This window comes from Lepidochelys kempii, chromosome 8 (genome assembly GCF_965140265.1).
Source record: "Lepidochelys kempii isolate rLepKem1 chromosome 8, rLepKem1.hap2, whole genome shotgun sequence".
Taxonomy (NCBI): Eukaryota; Metazoa; Chordata; order Testudines; family Cheloniidae; genus Lepidochelys; species Lepidochelys kempii.
Window position 1 is genome coordinate 52,434,414 of NC_133263.1, and position 14,780 is coordinate 52,449,193.

Sequence of the window (14,780 nt, forward strand, 5' to 3'; positions counted from 1 at the left end):
GCTGCTTCTGGGAGCTGCTTGAGGTAAGCGCTGCCCTGAGCCTGCACCCCTACCCCCCTCCTGCGCCCCTTCCCCAGCCCTGTTCCCCCTCTGAATCCCTCGGTCCCAGCCCGGAGCATCCTCCTGCACCCCCAACCCTTTGTCCCCAGCCCCACACCAGAGCCTGCGCCCCCAGTCAAAGCCCTCACCCCCTCCCGCACCCCAACCCACAATTTTGTGAGCATTCATGGCCCGCCATACAATTTCCATATCTAGATTTGGCCCTCTGGCCAAAAAGTTTGTCATCCCCCCTCTCTACTCCCCCCACCAGCCTTAGCGCAACTATAGTTGCAGTGGCAGCTGAGCAGCTCCCAACCCCAAGAGAAACAGAGGCTTAGACATTTTGAGCAAAGAGCTCATGAGAGCCACACTGTGAGCCTCAGAGAGATTGCGGGAATAACGCCGTTATAGCCGAGTTGGCTAGTGTGGTTAGGTGCAATCTATGCTATAAGAAATCAGTTCAGCAGCAAGGCAATGCTAGTCCTCTGCACACAGAAGCACCAACCTCCCTTCTGATGAGTTGGTGCTGACTTAGTGCTGATATCCAGAGTTTATCTAGAAGCACAGCTATGCTGTTGTCCAGCAGGCATGTGCATTGTTAAAGGAGGAGGAGAAAGAGGAAGGGAGTAGAGTTAGGGTGGCAACAGTCTTTGTTTTCTCTTGGATTCCTGTTTTATTGGAAATCTTTGCAGACCGCTAAGTCAGGATATTACAGGCATGCCTGAACTCTGAACTTTCTACTCCCTGATCTAGTTTGTAGTGTTAGGATCTTGAAACATATTATTTGCTGGCAGATTACTGGTCCCAGGGAAATGTTGAATGAATGGGGCTACTGTCAAGCAAATGGAGTTGAGTATGTACTTGGGAGAAAACAGTGATACATAAATAATATAGTGTCCTTAATCATCCCCAAATGCTTTATAAACTATATACATAGAAAAATTGCCTGTTTAACTAGGTATGTCAACATTACAGAACAGTGTGGAATGGGAAGAGAACAGAGAAGGATACCATATCCAAAGGGGAACTGCGAGTGGAATTTCAGGTCAGCAGTAAGTAATTCTGAAAGCTGGTCAGACTGCTTTGGCTATGGCCCCTTCTCGCCAAAAGTAGGATGCAATCTTTAATAACTATAAGAGCCTGGACCTTTGATTTCTTGTCTGGTGTTCTGGATACTGTTTCCCAAGGGTTCTTTGTAAGAACAGTTTGCAGCTGAGCAACTCTCAGTTGATCTCAGGAATTTGGATGTGAGAATAGTGCCGCATGTTTACTCCTGCCCTGTGGAAAATCAGTGTAGAACGAAGACGGGAATCGCTTACTCAAATGCAGGAATTTCCCCCCTGTTTTCTCCAAACCCCTTCATCTGTAGCCTGAGTCCCTGGGAATTGTACTGAAATGTACAACTTTTTGGAAATAAACAAAATGTCTGAACAGGCATCACACATGGACTAAGGAAGAGAAATGGACCATTGGCCTGAACACAGGACTGGGAGTCAGGAATTCTAATCCAGATTATGACAATGATTCCCTTTTTATCCTGATTTTACAACTGATTGTTCCTTCCTGAGTGGAGTACTTTGCATTTGTCCTTTTGAATTTCATCCTATTTACTTCAGACCATTTCTCCAGTTTGTGCAGATCATTTTGAATTTTAATCCTATCCTCCAAAGCACTTGCAACCCCTCCGAACTTGGTATTGTCCGCAAAATTTATAAGCGTACTCTCTGCCACTATCTAAATAATTGATGAAGATATTGAACGGACCCTGAACTGATCCCTTTGGGACCCCACTCATTATGCCCTTCCAGCATGACTGTGAACCACTGACAACTACTCTCTGGGAACCAATTATGCACCCACCTTTTAGTAGCATCATCTAGATTGTATTTCCCTTGTTTGCTTATGAGAAGGTCATGCGAGACCATATCAAAAGCCTTATTAAGTCAAGATATACCATGTCTACTGCTTCCCCCCAGCCACGAGGCTTTTAACACCAGCTGGGATTGATTAGTGCCTCTTCATTTCTTCCCAGGTCCAGGGCTGTCCCTAGACATTTTGGTGCCCTAAGCAGAACCCCTGTGTGTGTGTGTGTGGGGGGGTAGGCCCCAGGCCTCTGCGGAGGGAGGGGGGGAAACTGCCCCCCAGAACAAGCTGGCATAGCGGAGCAGGTTGGGGCTGGGTCGCTCCACTTTCTGCCGCCCGGTGAGTGCATGGCAGGCTGTTAGGGGGCTTATTCCTTCACCCACTTACTTCCCTGGTCGTTCTCGCATGAACAGAGAGCAACAATAGCCGAAGTCCAAAGGTGCAAACAATTAGACGTTTATTGGGGTGAACTTCCAGCAAGCATGACTCCAGTTTCCTTCCTTAGTGTCCCCCTTCCCCGCTCTGACACCACAGAGCCTTACATCTGTGTCCCTGTTCCCATTCCTGCCCTTAGCCAAACATGGTTCCAATTTCCTTACCCCCATTCCCTGTTCCCATTTCCCCCTTTAGCAAAACATGATTCCAATTCCCACCCCCATTCCCTGTTCCCATTTTCCCCACACACACCCATCCACTCACTTCCTGATTGACTGCAGACTATATAGTAAAACTTGAGTTCTGCTTAGCTATACCTTAACCAATCATTTTCCTGAAATTTAACTAACATATTATAACATGATCATGTAACCAATTATATCCCACCACTTTAATTAGTTTACACCCAGCAAAATTAATTATACAGCAGACAGAAACAATCACAGAACCAGAGAGAGATTATACAGACAAACAATAGCAAAGTGGGAATTATAATGACAAAACAATACAGAAGCGAGGATTTCACATCCCAGCTATTGATAAGTGAGTTCTTGCCAGACAGGATGCTATCAAACTAAGTTTCCTTTTACATTTTCTAGGCACTTCCCTTTCTCTGGAGGCGATAGGCATTATCAGGACAGGACTGTATTCCTAACAGTATTTCAATGTGACTAGTTTGGAATGTGAGGATCTGACCATTCGCTTCCCAGCTTATGGCTGCCTCTGTTGCTTAGCCAAAGGCCTTAACCTAAGAACAGGGCCTCAGACTGTCACAGTAAGAGAAGGACCTTACACTGGCAGACAGTGATTTTGATTCTTTCTTTTATACCTCTAACTAGCCAAGTGATAAGAATACACCTAAATTCTTAAAGTACAGGCCTTTACCGACAGGCCTGAATATCTATATCCTAACACAGGCCCGACCCCACACTCATAGGGCAGTGGGAAGTGGAGTGACCCGGCCCCAGCCCGCTCTCCTCTGCTCCCCTGGCTCCCAGCCTGGGGACTTGGGGGGTAGGGAGGAACTGCACCCCTGCACTCACTGGCGGCATGGCTGGGAGCCGGCAGCACAGAGCAGGCTAGGGCTGGGTCACTCCACTTTCCGCCACTCAGTGAGTGCAGGGCGCGCCCGACCCTTGCTGCAGTCCCTCGGATGTTGCTCAGGGGAAGAGATGGAGTAGGTGTGGGGCTGGGGCAGATCAAGGGCGGGGGCAGCTTTCCTGGGTGGCTCAGCCGGCCAGGGGATCAGGCTGGCTGCTGGAGCAGCACGCAGCTGCATAGGGCCTCAGGAAATTTGGGGCAATTTGGTGCCCCAAATTTCCTGGGGCTGTACGGAGCTGCGTATTGGTAAGGACGGCCCTGCCCAGGTCTTAATGATTTGTCTGACATTTTTCAATGCTTGCATAATTTTGTGCAAGCCTAGGTTTTGGTGCCATAATATACACACTGTGCCATTATATTGTGCTGTTGTGTTGAAACATCAGTGTTGTGGAGCAATGATCCTTTGTAGGAATTTTCCTAACCTTCCATGAGGTAGGTCTGAGGAATGTGTAAGGGTTTAAGATTGATGCTAATTGGAGATTGTGTGTTCATGATGTAGAGCTGGGCTGCAGGTTTATGTTGGGGTGTGGCTGATTTTCTTTCTATTCTTTTCCCCTATCCCTTTGCTTTCTTTAAGCCTGAAGGGGCAGGGCTCAATCATGATTCTGTGGCAAGGTCCTGGGCCCCCCATTGCTCTCATTGTACCAAGCCCTGCATAAATCTAGCTGGCAGTGCTGTCAGGTCTGTCCGAAGCCCACGTAGCGATCTCATGTTTTGCTTTGTGCCTCACATGGTTATGGGTTACCAGGATGGGAATCGCTAGCAAGGCGCAGTAGGCCATGGCTCCGTGGGGCACGCATGGGGTGGCCCGAAGGGTCAGATGGGAGCTCAGCAAAGCGGCCACTCAGTACAACTTTGGGGGTGCATCTGTACTGTGGATGCCTGTCACCTGGGATGGAACTCAGCCCTGGCTGCTCCCGCACAGGACCTGAGGGCTCACTGTGTTGGGTGGGGACCCCGCCCCATGGGCAGCTCCGAGTCCCGACCTAGGGAAGGCTGGCCCAGCGTCAGCCCCAGCACGGGGCGGGCGGGCGGCCTGAGCGCAGTACCTCGCTCGCACCACTGGGTGGCTCTAGCACCCCTCCGCCGCTCCCGGTCGGGTGGGGTGGGAGGGCAGAGGGGCGGGGTGTTTGCGCGCAGGCGCACAGGGTGGGCACCGCGTGAGGGAGGGACCCGGCGAGGAGGCGCGACGTGAGGACGCGGCCCGAGAGCGAGGGAAGGTGGGGGTGGGGGCGGGGGCGATTCTGGGGGGATGGGAGGGAGGAGGGCTTGGGGCAGTAATCGCCATGGGGGAGGGGCGGTAACAGCAGGGGGAGGCAGCGGCAGTGACCCCGGGGGTGGGGGAGGGGCAGTAACTGCGAGGGGGACAGGGACTTCAGTGGGGGAGGGGCAGTAATTCTGAGGGGGCAATAACTGCAGAGGGGGCCGTAATCCTGGGAAGACGGGGACAGGCTGATGCAGGGGCAGTAACTGAGGGGCAAGGGCTGTTGTGCTGCACTCTTGGTGCTGGCTCAGCCTCCCCCGCTCCCCACCCACTCTCTTCCCCTGCTCTCCTCCCCGGTGCCCTTGCTTGCCTGTCTCTTGGGGCTTGCTGTAAAAATCAGTCACTGATTTGGTTCCAGGGCGTGTCCTCCCTGCTGGAAGTCACGCTCTCTGCTCACTCTGTTTCTCCCCCAGCGCAAACATGTCGGACCAAGAGCGCCTCATGGACTTGCTGAGGAAAGAGGTGAGGTCGCTGCTGATGGCTGTCAAAGAGGGCCTGACCCCAGTGCAGCTGGAGCAGGAGTACCTGTCTATGATCGGCAAACCTCTCCCATTGCACACCCTGGGCTACCGATCCACCATGGAGCTGGTGAAGGACATGCCCGATGTCATCAACATCTGCTCCTCTAGAGATGGCTATGTTATACTGAAAGGTGGGTGTGCGGCTCCCCTGGCAAGAGGAGCAAATGACTTGGGAACCCTCACCCAAGCATGGAAAGGCATTCAGTAGAACAGTCTCATGCTGTGCTTGTAGTTTGTATGTGCATGATACAAGGCTGGTGTAGAGCGTGGACCCTGGACGTGGAGCATTTGAACGTGGGGGAAGGTATCCAGTATACTAACCAGCCAGTGAGTTTTCAGGGTCACGTATTTAATCCACCCCAGCTTTTTAAGAAAGCTTTAGATAAATGTTATAAAGGTGCAAATAACAGAGGGTGATATCTAGGGAGCATCTTGGCCATTTACTATGGATGGGTATCTCTCCTTTGTGACTTGCAGTTTACAGTTATTGATTAAAAAGATGAATCTTCATGGCACTCTAATGGGCTGCTGACGTTGGGTTTGCCTATTTTTAACCTTGGGTAACCCACATAAGCATTAGTATGCAGGATTCCATTATAAGGACCAGCACCATGATCCATTTCTTCATACTCTTATTATCTTTTTTGCCTTCTGCACATGTTCCTTATTATTTCCATTTGCCTCCATGTTTGTTTCTTACCTTTTGTGTTTCTCCCTCTCTTCCAGTCTATTTATATTTGCTTTCTCTCTTCCTTCCTGAGCCTCTCGGACATCTTCTCTCCTAATTGCTTAATCTCACATATGTTCTGGGCCCAGCCTAGGATCTGTAATGACAACCACCCAGGTTTATGCTATAGCACTTAGGCCTCCCTCTTCTATGTAAATAGAGATTGTGGCAGAAGACAGAGCCAGGGAAAAGGCACCAGAGAAGCAACTGGTGCCCCCTTATCTGGGGGCTAATTATTATTTATATTTCTTGATAAAAGAACCTTTGTGGGTTGAACCTGCTTCTTTCTTGTTTCCCCACCTTTGGGAGCAGAGTCTTTGAAATAATCAGCAGCACTGTTTTGGTAGGAGTGATTTTGCAAAATTGAAGAGGCAAGCACCCCCAGGGGGAGAATGAATAGACATTTTAAAATCTCTTTTTAAGAAATAAGAGGGGTGATGTGGAAATGCTGGGAGAACATGGCTCAGTCTCCAAAAATGTTGTTATTATGGAGCTTAACAAAGAATACTACCAACCCATCAGTCCAGAGAGATTTTGCAAAGCTAGCTATATGCCCCCTCACTGAGGGTATTCAGGGTTTGGTGGTATTAACTTCCTCTCTCACTGGTGGTGCTGGCTTAATTCAAAGGCATGTAGATAGTGCTTTTTAATTTGAGGCCTCCCAAAGCACCATGCAAGCTGTGACAGATATGGCAATTTCCTGCAATGTCTTTTGGAGATATTATTGAATTAAGGTTAAATAGCTTTGGAGTCCACTGTATTATAAATGCAAAGTTTGTATTATTTATTTGTATTATTGTGGGATTGTTTGCAACTTCTCTAGGAAGGAGAGACTTGGCCAATGTATACCCTGAGAAGCGCTGTTGAGTTTTAAAGGACTCTTAAACAATGTGCCAGACAAGAAGGAACTTTTGGGACAAAGTTAAGTGGGTTTTCTAGGAAATATCTGGGAGGAGGTGAATGCAGAGTGCCTTCTCTGGACCCAACCTTTTGATTCTATGCCCTAGGAGAGTGCCATTATCTGACTGATTATGTATGCATGGCCTCTCAAGCGCAAAGACACAAGCTGTATAAAGGAAAAGCTGATCTATGAATGTGTGTTTTGAGCAAACAGCTGTTGTAACCACAGAAAAGCCCCATAGTGGGGTTCAAAAGAGCGGTAGAACCCTTGCTTAAGTTCAGGTTGATCTCTAGTGAGCTAATTAGCATTTTGGGTAGGTTCTTTTATTGTTTTTAATAGTTTTTCACCTTAAGAATGAATGTGCTTGCTTAGAAAGGGCTGTGTGGTAACTTATAATTGTGGGCAATTACACTGTTTATAGCCCCTGATGAGAAGGCAAAGCGCAGATGGAGACCTGCTTAGGCATTCTGACTTACTAGGGAACTGCAGCCTGGAAAAACCCCTGTCAGGAGGGAAAGAGAGATGGGTCTCTGCCCAAGAGAGGTGAGGAGCTGGGAGACTAGAGTGGGTGCACTTGCTGGAGCACAAGGGAAATACATGTGCAGTTGCCATGAACTGACACAAGCTATGTATATACAGGGATCACTTTATCAAGTAGTTGTAAATATTGAAGCTAAACTGCACATCAATGTAGGGCAGTGAAAGAAGAATGCTGTATCTGATTAATTTAGGTAGAGTGTAATTGCACAAATTGGAATTGGTCCAAGACACTCTTGCTAACACTTTTAACATTGTGAAAAATGCCATAATGACAGGTGGTTAGGGCCTTGGTTTTACATCTTGTTCAAAAGGCTGCAGCTCCAGCAAAGCACATTATGCTCTAGCACTACCAAGAGGTCCAGTATGGTTTTGTTGCAATACTGGCTCACAGGGAAGGGTGCCATCTATTGAGCTGCCAACACAGCCTTCTGCGATATCTGGGCTTTCTCATATGATCTCCTGTTCAAGCACTTAGTAGGCTCAGCAGCCCTCTCTGCTTGGATCATGATCTGCTGAGATCATGGTCCTGTCACATTGCCCTCTCTGGGATGTTAAAGCTGTTCCAGACCAACTTACGGAGGGAGGATAAAAGCTATAAGTTACTGTGCTTTCCATCATTAATGGTAGAGTTCAGCAATAACTGATTAGTGCTTTGCTCTTTGAAGAGGAGTGTTTCCTCAGAAGGGGGCTAGTAAAAGGGAAGGGGGAGAGAGGAAGAGCGTTACCCAACACAGCTTAACTATTTATTTCTGCTGCTTTAGTCATTGCAGATGAAGCCACCAGGGGGATGGCAAGTTTGGTTGCCAGACAGAGGACCAGTTCTAAGGTGCGAAATGTCATGCGAAGAACAAATGCCTTCTCTCGCCCCAGCCTGCCCCGGAAGGGCCGGACCCCTCCTATCCTGCCAGCTATGGTGAAGAGTGAGCTGAAGGACCTGCTGAGTCTGTCCCCAGTCTTGCTCTCAGATTTTGATAAGGCCTTCGCCAGGCGCTTTGGACGGACATTCCAGTATATGCGCTATGGATTCTTCTCCATGATTGAAGTGCTGAGCGCAGCCTCTGATTTCATTGCCGTTGAGCAGACCAGGGCGGGCTCTCTGCTGACCCTGAAGAAAAGCCCCTCAATTAAGCAACAGCAGGAAAATCTGTCACAGGGTGAGGCTGTATATGTATTTCATTTGGGGCAAGTAGCTCTCATTAGCACACATTGTCACTTTTTCTTCAAGCAGACCATGTTTCAGGTGAAGGGGGCTAGGTCTCCACTGGCTGCAATAGCACCCATCCTTTAGGATTCAGCACAGGATGGCTGTGGTGCTGCTGCTGCTGCAGCAGCTGTGTGCCCAGCCCAGTGCCAAAGGGTTCTGGCTCTGTATGACTTGGGGCTTTATTGCATGATTTCTCCTCTGTGTTCTCAGGGGTAGGTGGATGGAGAGGGGCGAGTTGAGCTAATCTGAAGTCTGTACTCTATAAATAGCTTTTATTAACATCACAACAAGGAGGCAACCTTTGTCGAGCTGGATAAACATTGGTGTGAGCCCAACATTGCCTGCCTGCCAGGGAAATGGGAAACTGTGACCTGCTTAATGCCATGTATAAACCTCTTCTCTGCTTAAGGTGAGAAGGTGATTCAGCCAAAGAAAGCAGAGCAGGCCAACTCTGATTCTCTGCCAGTACCTGCAGTTAGGACACCCCCTCCAGGATCTGTCTTATGTACAGAGAGCCTCAAAACACCAAAATGGGGATCAGAGCCAGTGGAAGCAGAAGTAGGGAACTGTGGTGAGAGACTGAAACAAGTGAGTAACTGAAGAAGTGAGCTGTGGGGTTTCTTATCCTTAAGGAGAGTCATTTAATAATGTAATTGTGTCTGGGATACAGTGTATCATCAGTACAAGGCTAGAGTTTTCTAAGTTGTTTTCAGATTAGTTCAACAACAAACAAATTGATATTGGCATAGGAGTCCAGTGGGCTGTCAAAATCCTATTTCTGGTGTGCAAAATCTCTGTACTCGTGTTACACATAACCCATTGGCCATTTCCTGTAATGACCATCAACTTGTTACCTAAAGATAGAGTGCCTTCCACTCAGAGATCTCAGAGCACTTAATATTAAGCCTCATAACCCTCCTGTGAGGGTAGATAAGCCATGGCAACTATTCCCACTTTATACATATGGAAACTGAGGTACACTGTGGTTAAGTCACTTGTCATAGATCACATAGAATCTCATAGAGAAAGGAATAGAAACCAGGAGCCTTGAGACCCTGTACTTTGCTCAGACTACTAGCTATACTTCCTCCCAAGGACAAAAAAGAATGGAGGCTTTTCCAGTTAATGCCATAACTGAAAGACACTATTTCCTTTGTCCTTTCTGGTCCTGATGGGCTCTATGCTGAGGTAGAGTATAACTGGACCGTTTATTAGCACCAAGGAAGGACTTGGTCCAAAGGGCAGCCATTGTTATTGAGTTCTGTGTGGTAGGCAATATTCAGACAAAGGAAGACACACTCTCCTTACCTCAGTGTGCTTACCTAGGTGATCAGGCACAGACAATCCAATACTGACCCATGATGAATACAATGGTTAATGGTACAAATGGGAGGTGGTGTGGATTATTTTAGATCATTGAAGTACTAATGGAGCAGCATGTGTTAAGGGGGGATTTGAAATGAATAATACTTCACACCTAAGAGGGTCATTTAGCAAATGAGGGAGATAGAGTTCTGTATGTAGGGGGCAGCATGGGGGTAGGTGCATAGACATGAATGGGAAAGATTACAAAGGATAGGTTTAGCAGGGAGGTTTGAATGAAGTGTAGGCTGTGGGAGGGAACTGATCCAGAATTGTAATAGGCTGCAGTATAGTTAGTTACTGCTAGAAGGCCCATATGCCACGGGATGGTAGGTGGGAGAATGCCATGGCAAGAGTCTTAGGGACGAAGGAAGAATGAAAGGAAGTGTGTGAGGTGCTCTGAGAGCTCCAGAAAACTGGCTTATGGCTAGTGCATAGTCTGCTTTATGATGAAGTGGTACAACACTGGTGGTATAATGGTAAATGTAAACAGTAATTAATTGGAAACCCCTGCATCGCAGCAAGACCCATGATCAGTATTGGTGATCTACAGAATAGAGTCCCAGAGATTATGAAGGGCAAGAACTACTAGACATTCCAAGTGCCTGTATATGAGCAGTTTTAGAGTTAATGGTTGTGCATCTTATACATGCAATGTGTTTTAAAAATCCTTTGCTAGATGCTGACATTCAATCCTGTTTCACTGCAATCCTAATCTCGATGTAATTTCCACTAATAAACACATCTTTTACTGTAATTATTTGCCCCCTTGATTGCACAATTTGATATGAGTTTTCTTGAGTCTTGTAATTCACCTTTTTGTTCTTGGTATGATTTTTGGCTTTTCCTTGAAGTTGGAGAAGGATATTAAGATGATGCTTGCACAGAAGGGAGCCGGAGGGACAGTCAGCTCAGAACTCAAAGAAAAGATCCGAGTTGTAAGTGTTCATATCTGGAAATGTCTCTAAGCTTTGGGCAGGAATAAGCATTTAGACATTAGCATGTCTAAAGCCTGATGCTCAAGGAACATCACTGCTGCTTTTCAGTAGACTTGGTGGTTACTGATAAATTAGGGAAGATGATGTGGGGTCAGCCAGCCTGTGGTCTGCCTCTCTTCCCACAAGATTGAAATATGTTGTTTCCTCTGTCTTTGGCATCAGCTAGGCTGGAAAAGCCCAGCAGAGAATACAGATTATCTATGAATCCTGATGCTTGTGCAGAATCAGAACCTATGAAAGGTGGTGACACCTCTAGGTTATTTAAATGTGTATATTTATTGTCCAGTGTGATCTCACTCCCCCTAATCTACTACTATCTCTTTTGCTGCTTATGTCTTGAACTATCCCCCTTCACAGCAGCTGCAATTTTACAGATAGTTCATGCGCTAAAGAGCTCGCCATCTTCCTATAAGTGTCGACAGTACCTAGCATGTTATGGGTGCACTTAAGCAACCATACTGAAATACAGTGGTGGACTGCTAATTGGGGCTTCTCAGCATAGCTGTCTGGGTCAGGGGTTCTGAACCTGGAGGTCGTGAACAGGTAGATGTAGGAGGCATGACTACTTTGTCCTTCCCATATAGCTAAGTGGGAGAGGGGTTTTTGGCTAGATTGGAGAGGGGTGTTAGGATGGTGCTTATATGGAAAAGAAGGTAAGGGTATGGAAAAGGTCTTAAAAACCACTGGCCTAGATTATTTATCTGGGAAATTAGACTTCTGATCCTTGCAGGTATTCTACAATGTGGAATTTTCATAATCCTTGTATACAATGGAGAGTTTCTCTTTACTGAATTCACAGAGATGTGTGGACTTGTTGATTGGGACAGATGAACCCATGCCAAGTAAATTACTCTTCTGGATAGATACTTTCCATTGAAATTCTCTCTTTTAACTGAGCCAGACTCTGGATGCACTTTCTGTATCTTGTAGCAGGGCCTGCGGCCACAGTTGAGGCCAGTGGGTCGAATGCATCGATGCAGATCTTTTAAAGGGCTCTTTCATTTGCTGCTCCTGCTTGGCTCACTGTGTGGGGCCATGAATTCCAAACATACACATGTTATTTGTAGTCCTTTCCTCCTTTTCCAGTTTATATGTACCCTCAGAAATTAAGTTATGTGAGTCTGAGGTTCTGGATGAGTGGCAAAGCACTGCTAATTTTGGGCATCAACAGATGGAAGATCCAACATATCTAGCCACAGGGGCTAGTAATAAAGCGCATGTCATTAAAAAGCTAGGGCCCCTAACTTTCTATAAGTATATATTTTGCACTCATAATATGCTGTTTAGTTGTCTGTGTTGCAATATGAAGCTATTCTTACTCCCTCTTTCACCTAAGGTCCAGGTACACAACTGTCTGGTTATGATGTGTCCTTTCCTATCGTGTAGGTTGCAGCCCAGTATCCCGAGGGTTTGCTTGCGTCTAAGCTACCTAGTGAGTTTGAGGTAAGTTTTGCCTCTAGCGGGTAGGGACTCTTTATTCGGTTTGGTTAAAGCTGGACATACTGCATGTTCAAAGAGCACTCTGCAAGATTCTCTCTCAGCTCTGGTAGAGCAGTTTTCTCTTTTCAGTGCAGGTTCCCTCCAGAAGAGGCTGCCAACTCTGTGTGCTGGATTTATGGTGAAGATAAATACCCAGTAGGAGCTAAGATGATGATGCTGAACTTATGTCCATTCACGTACTGACAATGAGGAAATAGGAGTGCCCCCAAAACTTAATTACTCCAATAATTCTTTTAAAGAGTTTTACAAGGGTATTTTATTTAACTAATCTTTAGGCAGGCCAGAGGGGCTGAAATATTGATTTTTTGCATCCTTGTGGAATCCTGTAAGTAAATGAAATACCCTTCTTAAGAAACTTAGGAGAACTGAATAAATGTAGTTTGAGAGAGTCTAATTTTTTTGGTATTGAGGAGCAGCTCCACTAATATTAGGGAACTAGTGTTCAAGCTTGTTCTGTTTGGGTGCAGGCTCCTATCTGTAGTCCTGTGTTCCAGCTAAACACTTTTTTTTGGTCATTTTACAAAATTATTAGATGTGCAAAAGGTAAATCTACATCCTATGTCCAGTTTTAGGGATCCGGTATGTGTCTGTTACACAGTGATGAACCTTGTAATTGATGCACTGTGGAGTGCTGCTATCCATGTCCAGCACCAAGAATGAGAAGATTGCAAGTCATGTGGATATGATTTGTACCAATTTATAGTCCCGACTGTGAAACCATTCTGTTTAAAAGATACCATTGAACTGTTTTTATAGCTTGGAATTTTTTTCCTCCCCATGGTTTTAACTCCCTTTAGAAGTTTGATTCTAAAATTCTTTTCTCTCCTGATCTTAGAGCTCTTCCATTTGGCAGCCATTTTTGCTTTCCCGTGTTTTCAAAGGGAACCTGAAATTCGTGCATCTGAGTTGCTTTTAACTATTGCTCAGTCTTCTTAGAAACAGACATTGGATATCAGCGAAGACTGATGTGCACAGGAACCACCCCCTACCTCCATCGTACAATGGCAGAAGTGGATTGTGAGATGCTGTCGCCTGATCCCAGTGGATGATAACCCACTCACTGCTGCAGGGGCACTTAAACCCCTCTTGCAAATTATGCTTGCCAAGTTCTTTAGTTCTTTAAGTTTTTATTGTTGTCTGCTCTGCAGGTGTGGTCGCAGTTTAAAAAAAAAAGGGGCAGTTGAATATACCTTGTAAAACTCTTCTTTTCTGGCAACAGGCACATTTTAAAGAGAAGCTATCCGTGAAGGAGCTGGGGTTCTTAAATGTGATGGAGTTTGTTGGGGCCCTTAATGATATTCTCCACGTTGAGCGCAAGGAAGGAGAACAAGACTGGCTGGTCTTTGATCTTGAATCCAAGTGCTTAGCGGATGGTAAGTGAGGTTTATATGTCCATGTTTCGCTGTAGGGCAGGAGTGACCAAAATACTGCTGGTGGGACAGATGTTACCCACAAAGACCTACAGCAGGGCCCCTTAAAAATGGGATCTGTAAAAGAGAAGCGGAGTCTACAAGTCTCATCATACAATTCATCACCTTGGTCTAAACAGAGTAGCGTTCAGAGCACGATTCAGCATTATACGCTGGGAGCTTTGCTCATTTCTTACCACTGGTGAGTGGATTTGTCAAGCCTGAGTGAAACTGTTAGATTTGACATTTATATTCAAAGTTAAAAACCAGTCGAGATGAATGGGGAGATTTCACATCTGTCTTTGAATTACTGTTTGAGGCTGTCGAGAAGACAGAATAGCTTAGATTCATTGCTAAAGAGTATTTTCACAATAAAGGCTAGCTCTTTTTCATTTAAAAAAAAAAAAGATTAGATTCTGCTGCAAGTATTGGAATCTGTGACCAGCCTCACAGCAGTTGAAAGTGTGTGGCGTGCTGGGTAAAAGTGCTGTCCATTTGAATTGTGAAGGCAAATCATCTGCTTTTCCTTCCCTTCTCTATGGAGGGAAGCTTGCTTTGTCAGCATCTTGCAGATTATACTTTAATGCAGGTATTTTTGAAGCCTTTTTGTTGTGAGTTGAGGATGGAATTTTTTATCAATGAGTTTTGTAGCATGTACCACTGGGCAAGGAATGAATTTTAGTGTTTCTGCTTTTGTATCTTGATGTACATCAGTTCTTTTTCTTACTGCTTTCTGAAGCCCAAATAGATGTTCTTCCTTTCTTAAGGCCCCATCTACACTAAAGACATTTACATCAGTGTAGTGTGACTTGGCAGCATAAGGTGTGGCATTGCTGTAAAATGGGGCTTACAATGTGGTGACTATACATTGGGAATTTGTGCAAGTGTAATTATCTTGATGTAGTTACACCCGGGC

General features: G+C 46.0%; 1 protein-coding gene across 4 annotated transcripts in view; it reads left to right on the forward strand.

Moving 5' to 3' along the window:
* Nucleotides 1-14,780, forward strand: part of TDRD5 (tudor domain containing 5) — a 34,218-nt gene continuing 19,438 nt past the window's right edge. For 2 of the 4 annotated variants that reach the window (XM_073356533.1, XM_073356536.1), the window contains exons 1-7: nucleotides 4,591-4,658; nucleotides 5,116-5,354; nucleotides 8,153-8,545; nucleotides 9,005-9,183; nucleotides 10,812-10,895; nucleotides 12,342-12,398; nucleotides 13,675-13,828. In XM_073356533.1, the coding sequence (XP_073212634.1) occupies nucleotides 5,123-5,354; nucleotides 8,153-8,545; nucleotides 9,005-9,183; nucleotides 10,812-10,895; nucleotides 12,342-12,398; nucleotides 13,675-13,828 (1,099 nt within the window). In that variant the 5' untranslated portion in view covers nucleotides 4,591-4,658; nucleotides 5,116-5,122. Of the gene's footprint in view, nucleotides 24-1,071; nucleotides 1,085-4,590; nucleotides 4,659-5,115; nucleotides 5,355-8,152; nucleotides 8,546-9,004; nucleotides 9,184-10,811; nucleotides 10,896-12,341; nucleotides 12,399-13,674; nucleotides 13,829-14,780 lie in introns of those variants that run through there. The other 2 variants (XM_073356534.1, XM_073356535.1) reach the window with 2 other exon arrangements.